Source organism: Actinia tenebrosa, unplaced genomic scaffold, assembly GCF_029948245.1.
Source record: "Actinia tenebrosa isolate PJP-AT-01 unplaced genomic scaffold, QUT_ActTen_1.0 PGA_scaffold0__85_contigs__length_37466705, whole genome shotgun sequence".
Lineage (NCBI taxonomy): Eukaryota > Metazoa > Cnidaria > Anthozoa > Actiniaria > Actiniidae > Actinia > Actinia tenebrosa.
The window spans coordinates 9,758,250-9,781,793 of NW_028292569.1; the positions used below are offsets into that span (position 1 = coordinate 9,758,250).

At 36.1% G+C, this 23,544-nt stretch overlaps 1 protein-coding gene and 1 long non-coding RNA gene across 4 annotated transcripts; one reads left to right on the forward strand and one right to left on the reverse strand.

The window, feature by feature from the left end:
• Window positions 1-10: 10 nt before the first annotated feature.
• LOC148913417 (uncharacterized) lies at window positions 11-19,655 on the reverse strand. 3 transcript variants are annotated; one of them, XR_016119691.1, is made up of 5 exons: window positions 19,590-19,655; window positions 14,942-15,161; window positions 11,941-12,081; window positions 4,748-4,850; window positions 11-767 (listed from the first exon to the last, which is right to left on the reverse strand). It is a non-coding gene; the product is annotated as an uncharacterized LOC148913417 (long non-coding RNA). The 3 variants fall into 3 exon arrangements; XR_016119690.1 differs by lacking the exon at window positions 19,590-19,655 and adding an exon at window positions 18,701-18,831; XR_016119689.1 differs by lacking the exon at window positions 19,590-19,655 and adding an exon at window positions 15,239-15,480.
• Window positions 11,586-23,311, forward strand: LOC116291009 (uncharacterized). Its single transcript, XM_089031974.1, has 6 exons — window positions 11,586-11,650; window positions 20,401-20,504; window positions 21,058-21,432; window positions 21,719-21,772; window positions 21,892-21,921; window positions 22,146-23,311. The coding sequence occupies exons 1-6, from the start codon at window positions 11,586-11,588 to the stop codon at window positions 22,226-22,228; spliced, it is 711 nt and encodes a 236-aa protein (XP_088888100.1). The 3' UTR covers window positions 22,229-23,311.
• Window positions 23,312-23,544: the final 233 nt, after the last annotated feature.

Sequence of the window (23,544 nt, forward strand, 5' to 3'; positions counted from 1 at the left end):
TTGAAGCAAATTGTTGAGTGGAAGATTTTATTTTCGTAACTTTATCATAACTCCCATACATTACCTTACAAACCATTCACAGGAATCTTGTTTGGGCTGCCTGTGCTTACAACATGTTCATACATGTCACGTGACTCTACGTTTTGACATTTAATTAGCATATCCCGTGAATTCGCGACAAGTACATCAACATTTTAAAGTTTCTGGAATTTCAAGATTTAGGGTTTCATCTTATCTGTTGCGCAGCAACCTCCCAAACATCTCAAAAATTACAAAGAAATGTAAGGTACGGTTACTGGGGACGCTTGTCTCCAGCTAGTAAACAAAATTTCTTTGTAATTTTTGGTGTTTTTGATGCTTATAATTTAGCTGTTATTTAGCCAATCAAAGCCAAACTACAGAAACCTGTTAATTTTGACGTGCTCTTACTCTTTATGGAAATGTATATCTATAATCTTCCTAATATTGTCCGCCATTCTCAAGTATCCCTATACGCTGATGATACAGTCTTGTACTATTTCTCCTCCTCAGTTCCTGACATAGAAAATATAAGCTTAATGAAGATCTCAAGCTGGTTGGTGATTGGTTTAAGATCAATCATTTGACCCTGAATGCAACCAAAACTAAAGCCATGCTGTTTGGAAGCAAGAGAAAGACCAACATCTCCACCATCTCCATACAGGTCCACCTCAAAGACATCGGGAGAGTTCAAGAATTCAAGTACCTTGGTGTGGTCTTTTACAGCAATATGACTTGGTCTGCTCATGCTGAAAAACAGATGACCAAAATCAACAAACGCCTTGGTCTCTTGAAGCGAATCAAACATCTTTTGCCTAAATTCACTAGACTCTTGTACTTCAACAGCTTGGTCCTACCGCTTTTTGATTATGGTGATATTGTTTGGGGAGATAAAGATAATATCACGCTTATGAAATTTCTTCAAACCCTGCGCAACAAAGCGGCCAAGATCATACTGGATCGTCCTCCACCCTCCTCAGCATCTGATGCTCGGAAAGAACGTAATTGGATGGAATTCAGTAAGCTCAGATACTACCATCGATGTTTACATATATTCAAATGTAAAAACAGATTATCATCATCAAATCTAAAGCTGATTAAGCTCAATGAGCATGGCTACAACACGAGGCATGGAAGCGAGTTTGGTTTACCACGACCCAAAACTAACTGGGAAAAGCAAACATTGCAGTATAAAGCAATGAAAGAATGGAACAATCTGAGTGACACACTTAAACAGTGTTCTAAGATTAGCCATTTTAATCATTTTGTTTTATGGCTTGCTTTTTTCTTATTGGTTTGTTTTCTCTCTCTTCTACTATATAAACATCTCTCTCACTCTTACTTTCTATTGACTCCGACGAAGGACTAACGTCCGAAACGTCAGTTTCCATTTTCACTACGGTGTTAAACTTATAATTCTACGATAACTTGTTTCATTAGAAACACCGACGCAGTCCACGCTAGTGTTCACTAGCCATCATCTACATATTTTTCTTGTTTTGTTCCTCGGTGAATCATTCAAAAAAAGTCGCGTTGATTATGATTTAAAAAGGAAGAGAGTGACTGACCTAACAGCTTCTACTGATATCCTAAATGGCGCATACAAGGTTTTAATGATTGGTACAGCTTAGTTCGATGTTAAAAACTGTCATGAAACAAAGTAGGTTCGAATTATTTTTTTTTATTCACAAATATGACCTGCACATAATACATAATGAAATAATCATAGTACAGGGTGCAAAAATACAACCCAAGAAAGTTATGAAAACCTTAATTGCGCACGATTAGTCTTCAAACGGAATAAAAGAAAGACAGACTTGAACAATGAAGTTTACATTCGAGTTGTTTAAGTTGTCTGTTGCCTTAATAATTCTATGAATATGAGAGTTATAAAGTGTAGTTGTATCAGATTATTGTAATGAATTTACAGTAATATTGTAAATAAATAAAGTATTGAAGTAATAAATTGTTGTTGGTGGTGTTAAAAAAACCTGTTAAAAAACTAGTTTTTTAACCTGTTAAAAAACTGCTAACTGGCAATGCTGAAAGAAGAAATATGTATGTATAAGGACATTTGTCACTTATTCAAAATCCTTAGTCTAAACTTATTTATTGCGGTAACTACAAGTCAATCTTTGCTTTAGCTGCAAGATAGCAATAATTATTATTGTTATAAGGACCTGATTATAAGACATTGAAGTTCTTACATGTAAGGGTTAGACAAGTCTTTATATGGGATAGCCGTACTTTAATTTTATATCCCCCCCTTGTTGTTATATGTAATTCTTTTGCTCCAACCTGGCCATTCATAGAAGCATGAGAAATCCTCATTAATAGTGTAATGCAATATTGCAAACAGTAATCATAATGAACAAGAACTTTTACAAGTTATGGTCTACCCCAAAAAAGGATAGACCAAAGACGGGTATACAGAAGGGTGCCACTTGATATTGTTTCAACATTCATCCTATTGCCTAAAACATGATAAATCACTGACAGTAACAAAAATTTTGCAAGGAAGCACATACTTGTTCATTAATGAATCCTTTTAGAGATAGTTTTTTTTTTTTCATTTTTAAATACAGCAGAAATTCTAAAGTTTTAGGGTTAGTACATATACATTATTCAGTATATATTGAAAGACACAATTGGCCATAGACAACGCGTCAATAGCAGACACAGTTATAACACTAGACTTGCAGCCAATTCAAACTTCTTTACCATATGCGAGAACTAATTATGGTTTATTCAATGATATTATAACTTTGCTGCTACAAAATATTGGAATTCTTTGAGTGAACATTTAAAGAACTCGACTACGAAAAATTTCAAGAAAAAACTTTTTAATGAGATATATTTCTGTCATAAACAAGACACTCTAATGTAATTCTTTTACTTGCATTCTATTTATGAGCTCTCTTTATCTTATCTTTTGTTTTTACCCCTTTGTCTCCCCACTCCTCTTTTTGTATTTTACTACTTTTTCAGTGCCTGACCTAAAAATGTAAATTTTCAGCTAATTGCTTAAATCAGTATATCTGTCGCAATTAGCTCGTGCTTTTAACTTGGTAAATGTCTTTAGGTGCAATAATTTACAATAATACATAAAGTTAAAGATATTTACCTAGTTAAAAACGCAAGCTAATTGCGACAAATAAACTGATTTAAAACATTGTTTGCGGTGCTCGTTCACAGTCTTACACTCTTTTTCATATGTGGTGTATATGGAAAACGCTAGTTTCCTGCATGTACTTTGATTAACATAGGATAGTAAAATTTGACCATATTAGCACTTTCCACTCTTTTATGAGTGACATCATTGAAACCATGCACTTGGCTGATTACAGTTAATCTGGTAAAAAGTTTTACTAAATGGCATGGAAAAAAAAACATTTACTTCAAAAAGTTTGTTTGGGTGGCGTAGTGGTTTACCGCTCACCTCTCACCACTTTGGTCCGGTTTTCGAGCCCTGGCTCAGACTGGATCATATGTGAGTTGAGTTTGTTTGTTGTGTTGCTCTCTCTATTGCTACCAGGGTTTTCTCCGGGATCTCCGGTTTCCTCCCTGCGTACATGTGAGTTTGAGTGTTGTATGTTGTAAATGTAGAATGTAGTGGTAGTGCGTGTGGAGGGAACCTTATTGAAGAGCCCCGCATGAGGAGTGGTGGTTGTAAAATATGAGTTGTTTGTTATAGGTGTCTCCTTTGATTGGGTTTTCTCTAGATTCTCAGGTTTTTACTCCCTCCTTATAAACCTAGACATGATAAACTCACATTCAAATTCAATGAGTTGACCATGCCAAAATTTTGATCAGCCAAGAAATTGTTTCCCAGTTTCATTTGGAAGTTAGCCATGCCCGACTTTGATCAGCCCAGAGGTTGTTTGAGGGCTCGATTTTTGAGTTAGCTATGCCCTGACTTAGATCAGCCCAGAGGTTGTTTTAAGGTTGAGTCTGCCCTGCCATCCATAAGAATGTCCACATGCGACTCATTGGTGTGTCAAGTCTAAAAGAGGCATTTGGCCAGATAAGTGCCAATGTTGGACAGACAGACATTGTCTGCTGAAACGCTGGTGTATATTTTTTTAGCTTTTGATATTTATCGACAATATAACCCATGCAGGTTGATTGGGTTTTAGTTTGATTGGGTTTCCTCTGGATTCTCAGTTTTTTACTACCTCTTTATAAACCTAGACATGAAAATTCAAATTCAATGAGTTGACTGTGCCATGACTTAGATCAGCACAGAGATTGTTTCAGGGTTCAATTTGTGAGTTTATTAGCCATGCCCTGACTTAGATCAGCCCAGAGGTTGTTTTATGGTTGAATCTTTGAGTTGGCTGTGCCCTGACTTAGATTTGTCCAGAGGTTTTTTCAGGGTTCAACCTTTGACTAGGCCATGCATAATGAGTGGCCACATGTGACTCATTTGTGTGTCCTGTCTAAAAGAGGCATTTGACCAATGTTGGACAGACATTGTCTGCTGAGAAGCTGGTATATCTCATGCCCCACGTTAAAAGGCAGGTTTGGATACTGGCGGGTGAGTGGCACGACCTGAAACCTATAGTGGCTTCACTGCTGGGCACCACATGAACAACACCAGAAGTCTGCAAATGGTCTTTATATAATCTTAGGTATAAAGAGAGGAATGAATGACTTGTTTCTCTATCTCCATTAGGGGATACTGATAATCTAAGTCTGTAACCACATAACCAGGAAAAACTACACGTACTTTGGAAGCTTGAGGCATAGGTATACTTCCTGCATAAAGTAGGGTAGTCAGGAATTGTCCATGTGTAACTATTGGCACTGCCAAGTTGATCTTTAAAAGTTTTCTGAGAAACAACGATGAACAATAATCATCAAAAATGAATAAAATAAGTTAAATATTATCATTAATTCAGATTGATAACAATCTGCAGATAATACATTTATTATGTCAAGTTCACACGCTATTGGGAATTGGCTAATTGATCTCAGCCAAAAGGGGCAACCTAGCAAGTACAATGTATATTTTAAAAAGAAATTTTAAAAGGAAAGGGGGATTTATTTCTATATTCATATATTTATCATACCAATTTAGAAATTAATTTCATTTAAGGACAGACTAACTGTGATTCATTTTACAAAATATGAACAAGCAAAAACACCTAGATCTGAATTCTATATCATAAAAAATACTTAGGGAATGAAAGATTGTGATTGGCGGAGGTCAACTTAGGATCTCCTGCCTGATTGGCTACAGTTGTCACTATGTAGTGATCTTGGTTAACTTTGTAAAAGTGGTCCTAGTTAGAGTGTCTGCACTGCAAACGCAGTGAGAAAGAAAACGACCAAAGATTAACAGGGCCATAACCAGAACTTTTACAGGGAGGGTGCACATCGAATAAAATTGGACCATTGATCATTTCTTTTAAGAAAACAGAACCAAAACAAAAAAATAATAATAATAATAAAGGTAACCAAAAGAAAGCAGAACCAAAAAAAATGGGGGGGGGGGGGGGGGGGGGGGGTGGATGTGCAGACCTTAAGCTTTTATGGGGCCCAGGTTGAGCATCTTGATAAGATCATGGAAGATCTTGCAAGATCATGAAAGATCTGGCAAGATCTTGTATTAAGTTATTCAAGATCTTAGGTATTCAAGATCTTGGCAAGATCTTGTTAAGATCTTGTCAAGATCCTGATAAGTTCTTGGTATTTCTTAACAGAGGTTTTAAAATCATAAACTCATAAAATCTTGCCAAGATCATGTGATGATCTTAACAAGATCTTAATAAGATCTTTGTCAAGATCTTAGTATGATCTTATCAAGATCTTTCCAAGATCTTGTCATTATCTTTGCAAGATCTTGTACAATAGTTTAAAAGATCTTATCAAATTCTTGTCAAGATCTTTACAAGATCTTTTCAAGATATTTTAAAGATCTTGTCAAGATCCTGATAAGATCTTGCATTTCTTAACAGAGTTTTTAAAATTATAAACTTATAAAATCTTGCCAAGATCATGCCATGATCTTAACATGATCTTAACAAGATCTTAATAAGATCTTTGTCAAGATCTTAGTATGATCTTATCAAGATCTTTCCAAATCTTGTAATTATCTTTGCAAGATCTTTCATCATCAGAACTGACTTCATCACTTGGACTGGAGCCTGTAGAAGTCCCTGATTCAGTATCTGATTCACAACATTGGAAGGCAAAATGATTGCAAATATTGTTTCGGTGAAGTGAAGCAGTATCACAAACATACTCGTCAGAACTGCTTGAACTGCTCAGTTTGTTGTCATGTTCGTCGGAATTGCTTGAACTGCTTGGTTGGTTGCCTTTGTCGATATCCCTAACATCTTTTTCGGAATCCCTTTGACTGCTGGGTTCTTTTTCTTCAAAGACATCATGATTTTTTTGTCGGGGTAGGTTGAACTGATCAATTCTTTCTTTTTATGGCCATCACAAACATCTTCGTCTGAATCGCTTGAGCTGCTCAAGACATCACTTGAACAGCTCAGTTCTTTATCAGCAATATGCAAGTTCATGCTTTTTTGCCTAAGTAACTGTTTAATTAATTGCCCTATTTCACTATGACGTCACTGCTTGTTTATGTGGGGGATAGAATCACCAAATTCAATAGAAAATTCAACAAAATTTGCTCCTAGCGAAATAGTTTAATATAAAATAGCCTGGTTTTCAGATATAATATGTGTTAATATGCACTAAAAATATTCTGAGCATTTGCTGGTTATTCTACTTGTCTTCGTGGATTGATACAGGTTTTAGAACAATTTTCAGTGAATTTGCATTGATTTGACCCCGTCGGACGACCATGATCCTTTGCGTTTAAACCCAGGGGTGGGGGTACTCTTGCCAGTTTAGGGTACGGATGTGCCGCTGAGCCCTCTGAACCCTGACCCTCAGTTCCAGAGTAAAATCGCTGAAATTCATACCCTGTTCCAGAGCAAGATCGCTGAAAACCATAACCTTTTCTGGTAGCGCGAAAATCGATACCCTGTTCCAGAGAGGAGAGAGCGTGATTTCGTATACCCTGTCCCAGAGCGAGCGCGATTTCATATACCCTGTTCCATACCCTGTTTGGCGGCACGTACCCGCATAGCGAAAATAGGGGAGTACCCCCCCCCCCCCCCCCCCCCCCGGGCGTTCAAACAATAGATTGTTTTGATGTGACGTTATAGTGAAATAGGGCAATTCAAACTGTTCCTTCCTCTGCCTTTCATATTTTTGAATAATAAAAAGTCACGAACTTTACTCTCGATTCTCCACTATTTATGTAATCGTTGGTCAGTGTTAGGCATTTCCCGCGCATCCCAATCGCAGGAAACATTTTGTACAATTTCTCGTGTGTGAGCCAATCAGAAAAGGGCATCAAATAACAAGAAAAATTTCATTGGTCTACAGAGTCACGTGTATTTTTCAAAGATTAAGAGTCCTCACGTGCTTGTTGTATTTCAAATAGTTTCAAGCGTCAAAGAAGGTTAACGGAAAAAAAACGGAAAACTATCTCGCTACCATGACTTCAAGAACAGTTATAAACGAACAAAGGTAAGTTTTGTCTTCCCATTATTCCAAAATATAGTTGATACAACTTTTACGATTTAAAAAAGCGATATATTGATCTCTATGAGAATAACGCACAAACTTTGAAATTTAGACTTTGATCTTCCCTTCGAGAACGCCGCGCTTATTCTTTCAAAAATGTTGGACCGTATAGTGTGATCGTCCCTTCGATATGCCACGCTATTAAACTTAGAGTTCTTACAAAAGTGTTGGATCGCATAGTAATCTTCTCTTCGAGAATGCCGCGCTAACTTGGAATTCTTTCAAAAGTGCTCAATCGTACGGTGATCTTCTCTTCGAGAATGCCGCGCTAAATTCAAAAGCTTGGAATTCTTTCAAAAGTGCTCAATCGTACGGTGATCTTCTCTTCGAGAATGCCGCGCTAAATTCAAAAGCTTGGAATTCTTTCAAAAGTGCTCAATCGTACGGTGATCTTCTCTTCGAGAATGCCGCGCTAAATTCAAAATCTTGGAATTCTTTCAAAAGTGCTCAATCGTACGGTGATCTTCTCTTCGAGAATGCCGCGCTAAATTCAAAAGCTTGGAATTCTTTCAAAAGTGTTGAATCGTACGGTGATCTTCTCTTCGAGAATGCCGCGCTAAATTCAAAAGCTTGGAATTCTTTCAAAAGTGTTCAATCGTACGGTGATCTTCTCTTCGAGAATGCCGCGCTAAATTCAAAAGCTTGGAATTCTTTCAAAAGTGCTCAATCGTACGGTGATCTTCTCTTCGAGAATGCTGCGCTAACTTAGAATTCTTCCAAAGGTGTTGGATCTCATCTGATCGTCTCTTCGAAAATGCCGTGCTAACTTAGAATTCTTTCAAAGGTGTTGGATCGACCTGATCTTCTCTTCGAGAATGCCGTACTAACTTAGAATTCTTTCAAAAGTGTTGGATCGTATAATGATCTTCTCTTCGAGAATGCCGCGCTTATTCTTTCAGAAGTGTTGGACCGTATAGTGTGATCGTCCCTTCGATATGCCGCGCTAACTTTCAAAAGTGTTGGATCGTATAATGATCTTCTCTTCGAGAATGCCGCGCTAACTTAGAATTCTTTTAAAGTGTTGGATCGTATAGTGATCTTCTCTTCGAGATGCCACTTAGATTTTTTTCTTCAAAATACGTGTTGGATCTGAATTTCTCTTGGAGAATGCCGCGCTAAATTTCAAAAACCCTAATTAATCAGTACTTGATGGCCAAACTTTATTTTCACTGGTTTGAGATTTAACGAGTTATTAGAAAATATAAGCTATTTTGTGATTTGATAAAAAAACCTAGCCTTAAAGTGCTACTACGACGAAAATCGCTCAAACTTGGATTCAGCTGAAACTTCCTAAAAATACTCTTTTAAGGTCCAATACTCACTGTATGAAGTGTTTTCTCGATATTCAGGACGAAAGTATGATATTTTTACGATTATTTTTTGGAGTCTGTGACGTCATACACTCAACATCAAACATTGCTACATATATTTCTTTGTATATAAATCCTTAATTTATTTTATTCCTATGAAGCCCAAAGGGTGGCTAATGTGCTTATTTCACATTACTTGTGACTATGATTTATATTTTGGGGTGTTTGGGTATTTCTTTCTCCCTTTACTACTGATATTTTGATCATAAACTACAAAGAAATGTATGGAGCGATGTTCGATGTTGAGTGTATGACGTCACAGACTCCAAAAAATAATCGTAAAAATATCATACTTTCGTCCTGAATATCGAGAAAACACTTCATACAGTGATTATTGGACCTTTAAAGAGTATTCTTAGGAAGTTTCAGCTGAATCCAAGTTTGAGCGATTTTCGTCGTAGTAGCACTTTAACATACTTGAGCAGATAAAAATGTAAATTTGTATCAGCGCAATATAAGTGTACTTTAGTTAAGGTTACTGGAGACCTTCAGGGGTATGTTTGTCTTAAACTCTCTCTACGCAACACGTTCAACAAGACCCCCTAATACTATGTATCGTTTGAAAGGTCGTTTTGTGATTTTCTAATTTGAAACAATGCTGGAGCCTTAAACACAAATCGGGCACGTTTCGTAGAGGTGAATTAATGGCATTAGCGTTAGCGTGTATAGCCAAAAGAACCTCACTATGTTAATAAGCAAAAGATAATATACAAAAGGGTATGAGCGATTTTTGATATTTTTCGTCTTTTATGCAGTAAAACATTAACCGGCATTGAAATTTTTCGACGTTACAACTTTAAAATTTGATAACTTTTTAAAGAAGCAAAATATCAAAAATCGCACACACCCTTTTGTAGTTTATCTTTTGCTTATTCACATGGTGAAACTCTTTTGGCTATATGCGCCAAATCAATGTCCAATAGTTCACCTCTATTGAACGTGCCCGATTTGTGTTTAAGGCTCCAGCATTGTTTCAAATTAAAAATTCTTTTTTAAATAATATCATTTTCTGAATCATTAGTATATGACCTTTAAAACGATATATAGTTTTATGGGGTTTTATTTAAAGTGTTGCGTAGAGAGTCTTAAATGAAACATATCCCTGAAGGTCTCCAGTAACCTTAATAATATTTCCATGGCTTTGAAATAAAGGCTGACTCAGATCAATCTAAGAATTCGAAAATGAAGCATTCGCTTCAATTTTTCTAAGGCAATACTGTAATTCTTAAGAAATTATTTCCTTTGCAATATTGATACATGAATAAGGTTTATGTAACTCAAAAATAAAATTAAAAAATATTTTTCTGAAATAGAACCTAATCATTCAGAAAACAAACTAATTTTCTTTTTTTTCTGTTTTAGAGGTCACCTGCATGCCAATTATGGCAGAGACAAAGTTCAGAGAAGCAACAAATTGTAAATTGTCAGGAAATTGTCAGGGAAAATGAGTACACTATCTTACAATTATTCAGGGTGTTCTATTCAATTTTGTGCTATATCCACTCAATTCCTCAATTATGAAATGAAAGAGTTAGTTACTAGTTAATTTTTCACTATCAAATGAGAAGGTCACTTATATTAACTATTTCAATAGTCATTGTCGTAACAAATCTTTATAAACTGTACTGTATCTGTCATTATACAGTTATGATAAATTTGATCATAGTTTTAATAGCAAATTAAAATTAGAATCAAAATGGTGGTAACCATGCTTTAATCAAGATTCACATTTTGCATTTTCGACTTTTCATTTCTTGTTTGTTTAGCTCAATATGACTCACACATTACTTCAAAGTGTTTAAAACATTTCTTCTTCCTGTGTTTAAAACATTTAAGCAATGTGTATGGAATATTGTTGAACATAGAATATTGTCAGTAGAGATTTGCATGAAATTTAAGTTTAATCTAAGATAGCTTTTAAATTTTCATGTACTTTATCAGTATTTGATACATTTGTTTTCAATAAAGTTTACATAATTATAATAAAGCCTTACAAGTTTCATCATTACCTGAAATCAGAAATCATGTTTGCAAGCCATTAGAACTTGTTATAACCTCCTGCAGAAGACCCTGAAAGATCTTTAAAATATCCTGTATATCCTGAAAAGAGCCTGTAACATCTAGGCATGGCTATGAAAGAAGACTTTGTTCAAGATCCTGTAAGATCTTGCCATGGCCATAAAAGATCTTGTCCAAGATCTTATAAGATCTTGCCATGACTAAATAAGATCTTGCCATAACAATAAAAGATCTTGTCCAACTTCCTGTAAGATCATGCCATGATTAAATAAGATCTTGCCATGATTAAATAAGATCTTGCCATGATTAAATAAGATCTTGCCATGATTAAATAAGATCTTGCCATGATTAAATAAGATCTTGCCATGATTAAATAAGATCTTGCCATGATTAAATAAGATCTTGCCATGATTAAATAAGATCTTGCCATGATTAAATAAGATCTTGCCATGATTAAATAAGATCTTGCCATGATTAAATAAGATCTTGCCATGATCATGACAGATCTTACTAGGACTATGAAAGATCATGTAAGATATTGCCAAGATCATGTAAGATCTTATCAAAAGCATGAAAGATCATGCCAAGATAATGAATAAACTTGCCAAGTTCATGCATAAACTTGCCAAGATCATGTAAGATCAGGCCTGATCTTGCATGATCTTGGACAAGATCATGTAAGATCAGGCCTGATCTTACATGATCTTGGCAAGTTTATGCATGAACTTGGCAAGTTTATTCATTATCTTGGAATGATCTTGGACAAGATCTTGTAAGATCCTATTTAAGATCTTGCAAGATTCTTATAAGATCTTAACAAGATCTTAGCAAGATGTTCAACCTGGGGGGATGCACGTACTAACTGTGCTCCCCCTAGTTACGGCCCTGATTAAGGTTACAAATCAATGTATTAACGCATAGTTACCTTTACATCTCTCAAAGTAGACTTCAATGTCTTCAAATCCTCCTTGATTGCAACTACTCCATTTATCAACCTGTCACTTCTCTGGGCAAAGCAAGACTTACTTTAATTTGTAATGTGTACTGTAAGTGAAGACATCTTATCCTGCAAAAGCAATTGATGATAATTTACTTGTGGTATTTTTCTCTACTTTTCGAAAGCCTTCAATCGATACAGTAAGACATCAGATAATATTGCAAAAACTTGAAAGATATGGCACACAAGGTATTTTCATTTCCCTAAGGATGGCCGAGTAGGCTGAAAGCTCGGAACATATGTATTAAATCTATGGCTGATAAGACAAATTATCATGAATGTAACAAAAACCAACAAGGAACTACTGTAGATTGGTTTATAAATTATTTATCTAACAGGATGCAATACATGTATGTAAGGACAGAAGATGTGGAATCCTCCAAACAAGAAATGAAATGTGGAATTCCGCAGATATCTGCACTAGGGCCATTACTATTCCTCCTTTATAGAATAAATGGTCTACCAAATTGTTCTAGTCTGGTATCATTCAAAATATTTGAAGATGACAACAATTATTCTTGCCTCCTCAAAAAATATTTCCCAACTATAAAAAACCCTAGTTAATACAGAATCAATTGAAGTAAAAAAAATGGTGTGATACAAACAAATAATTATCCATCAATTTTAAAAAGACCAACTTTATGATAGAGTGCTCACACTAAATCTGTAAAACAAATACTAATTTTTAGCACTAAATAGTGATGATTAAACAATAGGAAACAAAGAATTCTGCATGAAATAGTACTAATTAGTACTATTTCATGTTCATGGTTTCAGAGTGTGCACTCTAATACCAAAATCATCAAAAAAAAATGTGGAAATGTTGGCATAAAAATATCAAATCAATCTATTACAAAAACTGACCATATTACGACCCCTTATCATGGAATTATTACATCTTCTATGTACTGTAAGGTCAAACATTTCAAGAAATACTGGTATAATCTCTAAATTAAGGTATTATCTACCCCTTGTACAGTTAAGAAAGTTATGCACATATCAAAAAGCTTCAAACAAAACAGAACCATCTTATAAGAATCGTGTTCTTTGCCACACTTTATGGTCCAAATGCTGATAGTACTCTTACACTTCTTTTAAGAAGTGTAAGAGTAAATTTTATTAAAATCTATTAAAAAGTATTAAAATCTATTAGACATTCTTATCCTTCAAAATATCTATAAACTCCATATTCTTACATTCACTCATGACTGGCTTGGGAAAATCTTTATTTCCTGCTTTAATTTACTTCAAACTTCACTTTATTCTAACTTTTTATGTGTATTGAATCTATTTTAGTTTGCTACTTTCCCCCTTATGAGTTCTTATTTGAAAGTTATATAGTTTCAAGATGCAGAATTATTCTCTTAACCCTTTTGGGTTGTTTTCTTCTGCTCCTCCCAGTTAAATTTCTTAATAGTGATGTAAAGTATAAAATTCTTATTCTGTATATGAATAATCGAGTTAAGTATATTTTTTGAATTTTTAACACTTTTCTCTTATGAAAAAAGGATAAGAAAATTAGCTAAACTTACTATGTTTTTATCCCGCCATTTTGAGGAGTCTTCGTACCTTGAGCCCGCGATGACGACATGTAAAGTGGATTGCGGTTGGATATTCATAAGTTGAATGTTCAATACTCTGAACTTGAATGTCCAATCGTACAAACCAACAAGAATACTTCAGCTACAATATCGACATACTCTTAACTACAAAGTAGAATTGTGAAAACGCCGTAAAAAATATCTAACCTTGAATGTCCAATCGTACAAACCAAGAAGAATACTTAAACTACAATATCGAATGTCAACTATGAATTTTGGCATGGATGGAACGCCATAGAAATTTGAGTTGAAAAATAATTTGTTGTCTATTTCTTTACAGTTGACAGAGTGACTATACAGTGCATATGCAAGTAGTGCGTTCAAATCTTGGCAAAAAGGTGATTCAAGCCAGATGGGAGCTCACAGACCAATAACAACAAGTGTGCTGTAAGAATTAATTAGCATACAGCCAATCACAGTCTATTATATATAAGCATACAATGACGCAGGGGGTCAGCACAAGGAATCCTGTGTGCTGTTTCGCTTGGCAATGGGCTATTAAGCCTAGGAATCCAATCCTAATCACAACAGATCCTTTAAAATTCCTCTCGAGAAAAAAAACAATATATACAATACAGCTTTCTACCATGGACAAAACAATGGAAAAATCTGAATTAGTCACAGCCCAAAATGTTAATGCATTTAAAAGTGGGGTCTGTAAATTAAAACCATGACTTTGATCCTGGCCTACCCAAGCACTTATGCCTCAAAGAGAGGGATGCTTGTATTTTGGTAAATATAAATAAATGAGAGGCCAATTAGGGGGGTTTGATTCCTGGACTGTTCATCCTATGAGAGGTTCTCTCCTGTGCTTGGAGGGTTTTTTCATGGTTCTATTGTTACCTACCTAAATATTTTCAACTTGCAAAATTCAAATTCAAATTCTATCAAGGTCAAAAGTGCAAACATGAACTCCTAAAACCTGGAGGTGACCTCATTTGAGGCTTATTAAAACATACAAAGACTTAACTGGTTAACACAAACCGCATTTGAAAAATATTTTAATCACGAGAAGGTTGGTGCGATTTTGTTTCTACTAATGTCCAATATTTATGCATTATTAGTTACTACACTACACTAGCTCAAACACTTAATGCAAATAATGTTTTATCATTGAACTATTCACTTTATATAGACTCGATACTGGGAATATTAAAACAGGGGTTATCTGTACTTTAAGATTGAATGACAATACAAATGCCCCCCCCCCCCCCCCCCCCTTCCCCCTCCAAACCTAGCAGTTAAAGATTACATTGATGATGGCTCGATATCCTAACCCTCTAAAATGAATCCTCTGATAACAAACTGAAAAAGAAAGTCTTACTTACAAGTTTTCCTCTTTGCTTTTGATTCACCGTTCTCCTTATTCTCCTCATCTTGAGCAAAACAGTAGACGTAAAGATTATTCACGATGTTATAAACAGTCAGGTTGTGATCAGAGTGTTATCCAATGGACAATTCTTGCTCGTCTTCAGCCACAGTTCAATACACTCACTGCAGAATGTGTGACCATTTTTCCAACTCACAGGGTCTTGGGATACTCCATGGCTAGGAATAAAGTAAAAATAGAGTACATTTAGTGATTTTTGAGACGAGGTATTCAACTCTAGTCTCGTTTTGCTCACCATATTGGACAGTGAAGGTTTTCATCACATGAATTCACAAACGTCTCGGATTAAACCCCATTTTTCAAGTAGCTAGAGGTAGATATATATCTTATTGACCTATCTTGGAGTGAATTGAAGGTTTTTAGTGGATATATTTGGATGAAAGATGAAGGTTTTTGTGGACCTCACTGTTTTTTGAAATCCTGAATGCATTGCTCAGACTGAACTGTGGCTGGAGATCCCTTTAGCCTTTGCGTGCTCACTACTCACCAGGGAGGTGAGGGGATAATTTGTTCTTTCTTTCAAAACTTTAGAATATTCTTATTGGGTAAATATCAAGAGAATATGTATCTTAATAAAAACACCGAAAACCTTAGAGATTTTATTTTGATAGAAAAGTATGAAAGCATTAAAAGAGTCTTAAGATAGACAGTAATAACATTTAAAAAAAGACTACCTATGTTTAGTGTGAGCATAGTTAATTGGTGTGAGCTGAGGTCTTACAGTAAGCACAGTTCTGGACAGAAATGCAAAAAGCATCATTTATCGAAATGAAGAACTAGTACCTATACTAAAAGCTATGACAACCATTTCTGACGATGAAATCACTACCTTTCAAGACCAATAAAAAAAGCACTACAGCAATGTTTAACACACGCAGCAAGGAAAAAGGCATCGAAAGTTAATTACTAATAAATAACGATTTGTAGAATAAACTGAATTCAAAACTAGATAGGTCTAACATGCATCCCATCCCCCCAAAGAAATGCCACTGTATTTTAAGTGTCAAACAAACTAAGGCAGCACAGTCTGCCATAAATAAGGGAATGAATTCCTATAATTATGGAGGGTGTTGCAGGCCATATTAGTGAAGAAATTGTTCAAGGATGAACTCCCCAGTGAAAAAAAAATGCTACAAGCGAAGGAGACAGTACATAGTTAACTATGTCATACTCTGATGCTGTTTCAAAAGAGTGAAAATTAATAAGAAAATCTCGATCAAAATAATCGATCATGCCAACATGCTAGAAGTATGGTGTGGCTCTACTGATACTGATTTTTCTATGTTTTTTTTTCCTGTTTCGATATTAAATATCCAGACGACGTTGCACGAAAAATAGTAAACCCCTCAAACGTTTGTACACATTTTTGTGACTCCCCTTTGAGTTTGCATGCAGAAAAACTAATGACATTCCTACCCAATTGAACCATATCTCACACCTCTAATTAATGACCGGCTCCTTATTTGTAGTTCTTTGCATCACCTACACATGAGTCAACTGAAGAAACAAGTTAACTACTATAGTAAAACAACGAGCTAACTACAAATATGGTCCTTCTAACTACTATAGTGATGTTCATTGTTAAAAATACATAATGTTTCATGCAAGTCTTTTGATTCAGGCAACCTGTGAAGTATGCCAAATACCACATATTAATAGAATATAAAGAAATAAACTAACTGAAGAGTATTACTGTAAAATTATTCAAAATTAAGTTGAGTTTGCTTAGTTTCAAAATGGTAGAATGCTGAGCCACAAACTCAGTGTGTCCATGCATTGTGATGACCACCCAAGACGGCATTTTATTGGCTGATGTATACGCATGCGCATGCGCATGCGCATTTTAGTATATTTGTAAACAGATTTTGCATAATCATTCAGTCGTTCAGATGAGGGAACAAACAATGGTTTTTCTGAAGATATTACTCAGCGCATGCATCATCAGTAAATGTAAGTATATTTCAAGTACTTATCAAGCACTTGCTCTATATTCTTTTATATATTCTTGTATGCCACACCGTACCCTCGTGTACGACCCAAGCGCTTTTTGACGAAACTTCGGTTAACGTATGGAATGCCGTTACTGCCAAAAGCCTTTCAGTTTTCACCACCTTGTTCAAATGGTCATACTAGATATTGAATTATGCACACCATAGATTGAGTTTCTTAATTGTACTTTCATGTTCCATACCAAGTATGTCGAGAAATATTTTTAGTTTTAGTTTTTTGACAAAAAGTCGACGAGAACTCGACGAGATGTCTATGTATCTCGACGAGATCTCCTCTGTTTCTCGACGAGATTTCTCTGTTTCTCGACGAGATTTATGATTTCTCTGTTTTTCTCAGTTAACCGATGTCACATGGATTTGTGTTCCCCCGAGTTATGTGTTCCCCCGAACACTGGGCACTAGTGTTTTGTGTTTCCCCCTCCTCTCCCTATGAAACATCTTTTGGCACGATTCTCTCCCCCAGAACGAGGAATCTCTATAAATGATTGGTTTTCGGTTGTGACAAACTGGCTAAATCTGAGAATTTTCTTCAAATCTAAATTCAACGAACGAATTCAAAAAATCATGAAAGCTTCACAGTATGATAATGTTTTTACCTATTTATGCCGAAAGGAACATCCTCTTGATTTTGTGAATAAAGAAAAATATTTTTTACAAGAAGTTCTTGCTCGAAATAATTGCACACGAAGAAACTCATTAGCATCTCGTACTATGGTACGTAGAAAAAGGAGGGAAAAAGAGAGTGGTAATCAGAGGACGTGAAGAGAAGCAAAGCTAGGTTCTTTGAGGAGTGCCATTCATCTGTTTTCGGCGCCCATGTAGGGCTAGATAATATTGAGCAAAGAAATTTTGCATATGAATTTTGCCGAAAGACCAAGAAAAGAACTCGCTTGAATTATAGCATTCGGTAAATACAATTTTATCTCTCAAAATACCAACGGCAGTAGAGGATCACGCGGTTATACGGTAAAGATGTACAATAGAAACAGTCCACTGATTTATTTTTCGAATTTAGAGTTAAAATGTCCTTGTTCTGGAGGAGAGAACCGTGTCAAAAGATGTTTCATAGGGAGAGGAGGGGGGAACACAAAACACTAGTGCCCAGTGTTCGGGGGAACACATAACTCGGGGGAACACAAATCCCTGTGACACCGATCTGGTATTACCCATCAGCCGCGCGACTCGAGCTCCAGCACGGTTCGGCCCGACTTCGGCACGGCTTCGGTCCCGGCCAGGTTCGTCCCGATTTCACTCTGACTTCAGCCCTGTGTCTTTGCATGTTTAGTACTCTAGCCTCCGTCACCATTAACCGGGACTAATGGCGTACTGGCATGGATCTTATTTCATGATCATCAAATAAATTTCAGCTGTATCTTAATAAACAGTATTAAATTAAATTTTATTAAATTTTCAGAATCTTATAATTTAGTAATATTGCAGCCCGTGCATAAAATTTGGATGGAAAGCCTTGGGCAGAAAAAAAGTTATAACGCCGCTTAAAAATTCGATCCAAAATTTGAAGCATATGAAACATCGCGCAGAAGATTCTGAAAATTTCAGAAAAATCGTACCTGAGGATGAGGAGAAAAAAGCTAAAAACTAAAAATAGCACTGTTTGATTTTCGGCCGTAATACGCTAAACATTTAAATAATCTTAAAATAAAATACTTTGTTAGAACCTTTCCTACCTTGTTCTCATTGGTTTCTTTTGTCTTATTCAATCTTATATACACTCCTTTCTACCACCTCTTTCTCTTTTACTCCGACGAAGGACTAGCGTCCGAAACGTCAGTAAGTTTTTTCATCTTTTTGACGGTGTTATCATTACTGTTAGAATCTAGGATAATCCAAGCACGTTATATGAAAAATACAGTTAAATTGACACATTTGTTTTGTGAAGCGAGCGAGAATAAAATTGTCCAAAATTCGCTCTGAAATAACGATTTTGAGACGGCAATACCACAAAATATTGACGGCTAGTTGGGAGAAAATATATTCCGTATTGTGGCGGAGTCGCGTAGCGACGGAGCCCAATACGAGAATATATTTTCTACCAATGCCGTCAATATTTTGTGGTATTGCCGTCTCAAAATCGTAATTAGTTTTGTATCGCGATTCCTGTAATTTTTTGGGGTTTTTTTGCATGAAAATGTTCAGTTTTCATGATGAAACAATAAATTCTCTCAACGTGAAAATTCCTGTTTCTATGACAATAATCGATCACGCAGGCACTTTTTCAATGCAGTCGTTTTGAACAGAATTTTTTTTTACTTTCAAAAACGTAGCAAGAAAACTTGAAAGAGATGTAAAATGTATATGTTTCCGAAACCAAAAGTCAAATTCAGATAACTGTTAACAAAGAATGACTTTGTAAATCATTGTAAAAAGAGTAATTTTATGGATGTAAGTTAAAGGTTTAAAACTATGAATATTTGAAGCTCATTTGCTCAGTACCAAATTAATGTAAACGATTGTAAACCGTTTTTGAAATTTACTCGCTTTTGAAAGCACAACAACATTGCTGCTTTTAAAGATAAATATTTTGAAGCGAACATTTTTTTATCGAGAAAAACTTACCTTATTTTAGCTTCCCTCCTTTTTTTCCAGTGATAAACTTGAATTTTCATGAGTTTGATGAAGAACGTTCAAAATGTAAACGAATTTGATTTCAACTTTGCTTGAATAAAATATTTTTCACTCAGCACCATCTTGTTTCGTATTGGCTGCATGACAAGAACAATGAGCTGTCAAAACACGCGCGTAATAGCCAATCAAAACACTTGATTTGAGACGTCAATACCACAAAATATTGTCGTCTCAAAAATATAAGAAACTTTTTACAATAACTTAGACATTTCTCGCGCGCTGATTGGCTATTTTTTATCATCAATAAGAGGACAGACAGATAAAGCTGACGTCAACGAGCGCGCGCTCTTTCCGTTGGTTGTTTTGATGGCTAAAAATGAGAAGTTTTGATCGTTTTTGTTATTGTAAAAAACAAATTGACATCAGATTTTTATGTGTCTGTCCTCATAATTTGACAAAGAGTCACTCTGAAAAATTCAACTTCTTGCTGTGGAATGAACAACGAAGGAAACTTTGGAAAATTGAGGACATTTGTGTAGACGTTTGCTCCAACGGTGTATGGAAGAAGCTTCGAGAACGTTGCAGGCGAACGATGTAAACAATAACACATGAGCGCAGTGCATCGTAGTTGACTAGGATTCTTTAAGATTTTTCAAATGATATGTGCAGTTCAATGTGGTGCGAATTTTTGCAGTTTGGCGATTTCTATGTTTCCTGGTAGTTGTTTGACATTCCTAAAATTTGTCTATGATCTTCTCCTTAACAATTATATACTGGTCTGTTTGCCGTTGTCGTCTTGCAGATCCCATAAGATTACCACTGTCCATTACTTTCCGGCTCTGGTTGGTGTTCATACTAACTGTTCGCAACTTGAAATTCATAGTGCATACAGAGTTTCCAGTGGATGTAGGTGCCACGTCTGTCGTGTCTTTTTCTATGAATTCACTTCTTGGAAGTCGGTACTGGGCACCCAGCAACAATATGATGAATGGTTTTGTCATACTCGTTACACATTCTACATACATAGTATCAACATATTTACCAAGGATGTGTTTTTCGTAGTATCTCGCAGGAGGCACTCGGTGTTGTGCGGCAATTATGAGTCCCTCCGATTCAGAATTTAGATCTGTTCCGCGCAGCCAGCTGTGTGTGTTTTTGTTTGTTTGTTTGTTTATCGACATCTGATTTACTTGTTTGTCTTTTATATTGGCCATGCAGAGGTTTAAGTTTAAATCTTGTTCGTAGTTCTACTTGCAGATTATCTTTTGAGGCTTTTCCTTTGTTCTTTTCGACTATTCTGGTGGGCTTTCATTTTCCTTTGATGTTATCCCTTGTAGGTTGGATCCCAGTTTGAATTTGTGCTGTCATAGTTAATCTGTTAACTATGGTGCTGTCTTTGTATGTTGTGTACCTGCCCAAGTTATTCAAAATTTGGATTTCTTTTATCTATGTTTTGCAGGCTACGCGGTTCCAAGTTCACTTACTTATACCGAAGGCGACAACGCTACATTCAGTGAGCTCAACAACGCAAGCGAGAGTATACGTCGTTTTGAATTCGGTGTTTGGAGGAATAGTAGCAATTGGAATCCATGCGGTGTCATAGCTATACACGATACACAATTGCTGTATAAGCCGTATGACAAAGACGCTATGTGCAAACCTTTCCTTTCTCGTCTGAAATTCCCAACAAAAGAAAACCTAGAGCAAGGAAAATCGGCCACGGTTTTGCAAGACATATCCTTGAATGACGAAAAGATCTACTACACTGCTGTTTGTCTTGAAGGAAAGCACGAAAATGAGGATCCTGTAATACAAGAGCTCAAAGTATTGCCTAGTAAGTATGGCTATGCTATGCCATGCTATGCCATGCTATGCCATGCTATGCCATGCTATGCCATGCCATGCCATGCCATGCTATGCCATGCTATGCCATGCTATGCCATGCTATGCCATGCTATGCCATGCTATGCCATGCTATGCCATGCTATGCCATGCTATGCCATGCTATGCCATGCTATGCCATGCTATGCCATGCTATGCCATGCTATGCCATGCTATGCCATGCTGCTTATAACTATGAGAGGCTAAGTTGACTAACTAACGTAATATCTTATTATCAGGGCAAGTGACGGTAAACACACCAAAATCAACGACGGTCAACGCAAAAACCAACAGTAAGTATGCTATCTACTTATAATAACAGACTGTGTCGTGTCGTGTTGCTTTCTGCACCGATAAATAAGTGTTAATCCAGAGACAAAGCTGACTAACAAACTTGTAATCTTTGTTACAGGAACAACGATGGTCACCGCAAAACCCAACAGTAAGTATGCTCTCTTCTTCTAATAACAGAAATCAAATTATACATTTCTTTTTTCAGCAGACCTTAATAAAGAGAACAGCTCAGTTCGACTCTAGGGAACGGGCTGCTTTTCAGGGACTAAGCCTGTTTCACTCAGCATAATTTCCATTGGATAAACAAGTTGAATATCGTCTACTTACATAGCTTTTTTTTTTAACTTTTCTTACCTTTTTTTTCAATATCAGGCGCTGCAGCGAAATCAGAGTACCAGAAGATTGTAGTACTTTTCGTGTGCTTCGCGCTTCTGATGACACTGACTTCAATTTAATCACAGGGCCTCAACATTTTTTCAGTGATAACTTAAAGTAGCTAAGGTTAGGTAAGGTCAAAAACGAATCAAAAAGAGTCAGTTTAATATTCGGACGGGCTTTGAAAACCCGTTTGTCTTTTCCCCGTCTTTTTAGCAATATATGTCCTTGAGCCCTAATGGGCTATGATTCAAAAGCTCATAAGGCAGAAGGCACGCGGATTGGTTATTGACTAATATTGACTCATAGGCCATTAGAGCGAGAGGGATCGTTTTTTTAGTCAAATCCAACTAGTCGGTCAAATATATAAATGCAAATATGTTTTGAATAGACCTATCCCGAATTCGCTTGACTGATCACGAAACAATGGTTTTAAGTCGAGGTTGAACTTGATGAATAAAAGAATCAAGTTCAGTCTCGACTTCAAACCATTGTTTTGTGGTCAGTCAAACGAATTCGGGATAGGTCTATTAAAGTTAAATCTAATGTTTGGGTTTTCGGAGCCGGCACTTTTCGCTACTAGTAGGACATAACTTATCAGATTTTTCAAATTTTTGCTCTAAAGTTAGGTATTACCGAGTACTTTCAAAAAAAAAAAAAAAAAAAAAACGAAATGAAAAAGGGGTTACCCGACTTAGTTTTAGAGCTTAAGGAGAATAAAAGACGTTTTTATGAGATTTTGAATGACGTCATCACGATGAACGCGCGCTCACTAAATTAATGCGTAGGAAGGATGCGCATGAGCATTGCCATGAACGTCCTTAAGATTGTACTGAAGTATAGGACGCTATCACATTGTAAGTCGATAAATTAGTCAGTTCAGTAGAGAAGCGACGAGAGAATCATTACCGAAGGAGTAAAGCTGAGAACCTCTTCAACTATTCAAAGACGTAGTGGGTTAATCTGCAGCGCTACGTGGGGAAGGGAAAATAAGTCAGAATTGGACAGAAAGTTTCTTAGAGCAAGTCAAGTAAGGTGCAAGCAAGTAAAGTTGAACTTTGAGCGTGAACATTTATATTAAGTAATTCCTTTCTTGAGTCTAGTTGCAGTTTATATTTGATCTATAACTTTACGAGTTTATCGTTAATCAAGTTTCTAAATAAATGTTGTCATTAGTGTATTGTTACTCGTTGTTGTGCATAGCTTTTCTTGGAAGGAAGGTAGGATATTCGGGGAGGATAACGGTATTGGTATCCTAGAGCGTCACACAATGCTTGAACCCACGACCTCCTGCACAACAGTCTGATGCTTAACCAACTGAGCCAACCGTGTGATGGTTTTGGTCTTCAAGGCACGTAAGCCTAACGAGGGTCCTGAAGAGGGTTAATAATCCCAT

Bases quoted from the DNA above. Each gene is read 5' to 3' on its own strand.
- LOC116291009 (XM_089031974.1), top strand. From the start codon at position 11,586: ATGAAAGATCATGCCAAGATAATGAATAAACTTGCCAAGTTCATGCAT. The intron at 21,773-21,891 runs GTAAGTATGCTA...TCTTTGTTACAG, and splicing joins GGTCAACGCAAAAACCAACA to GAACAACGATGGTCACCGCA. The intron at 21,922-22,145 runs GTAAGTATGCTC...TTTCAATATCAG, and splicing joins GGTCACCGCAAAACCCAACA to GCGCTGCAGCGAAATCAGAG.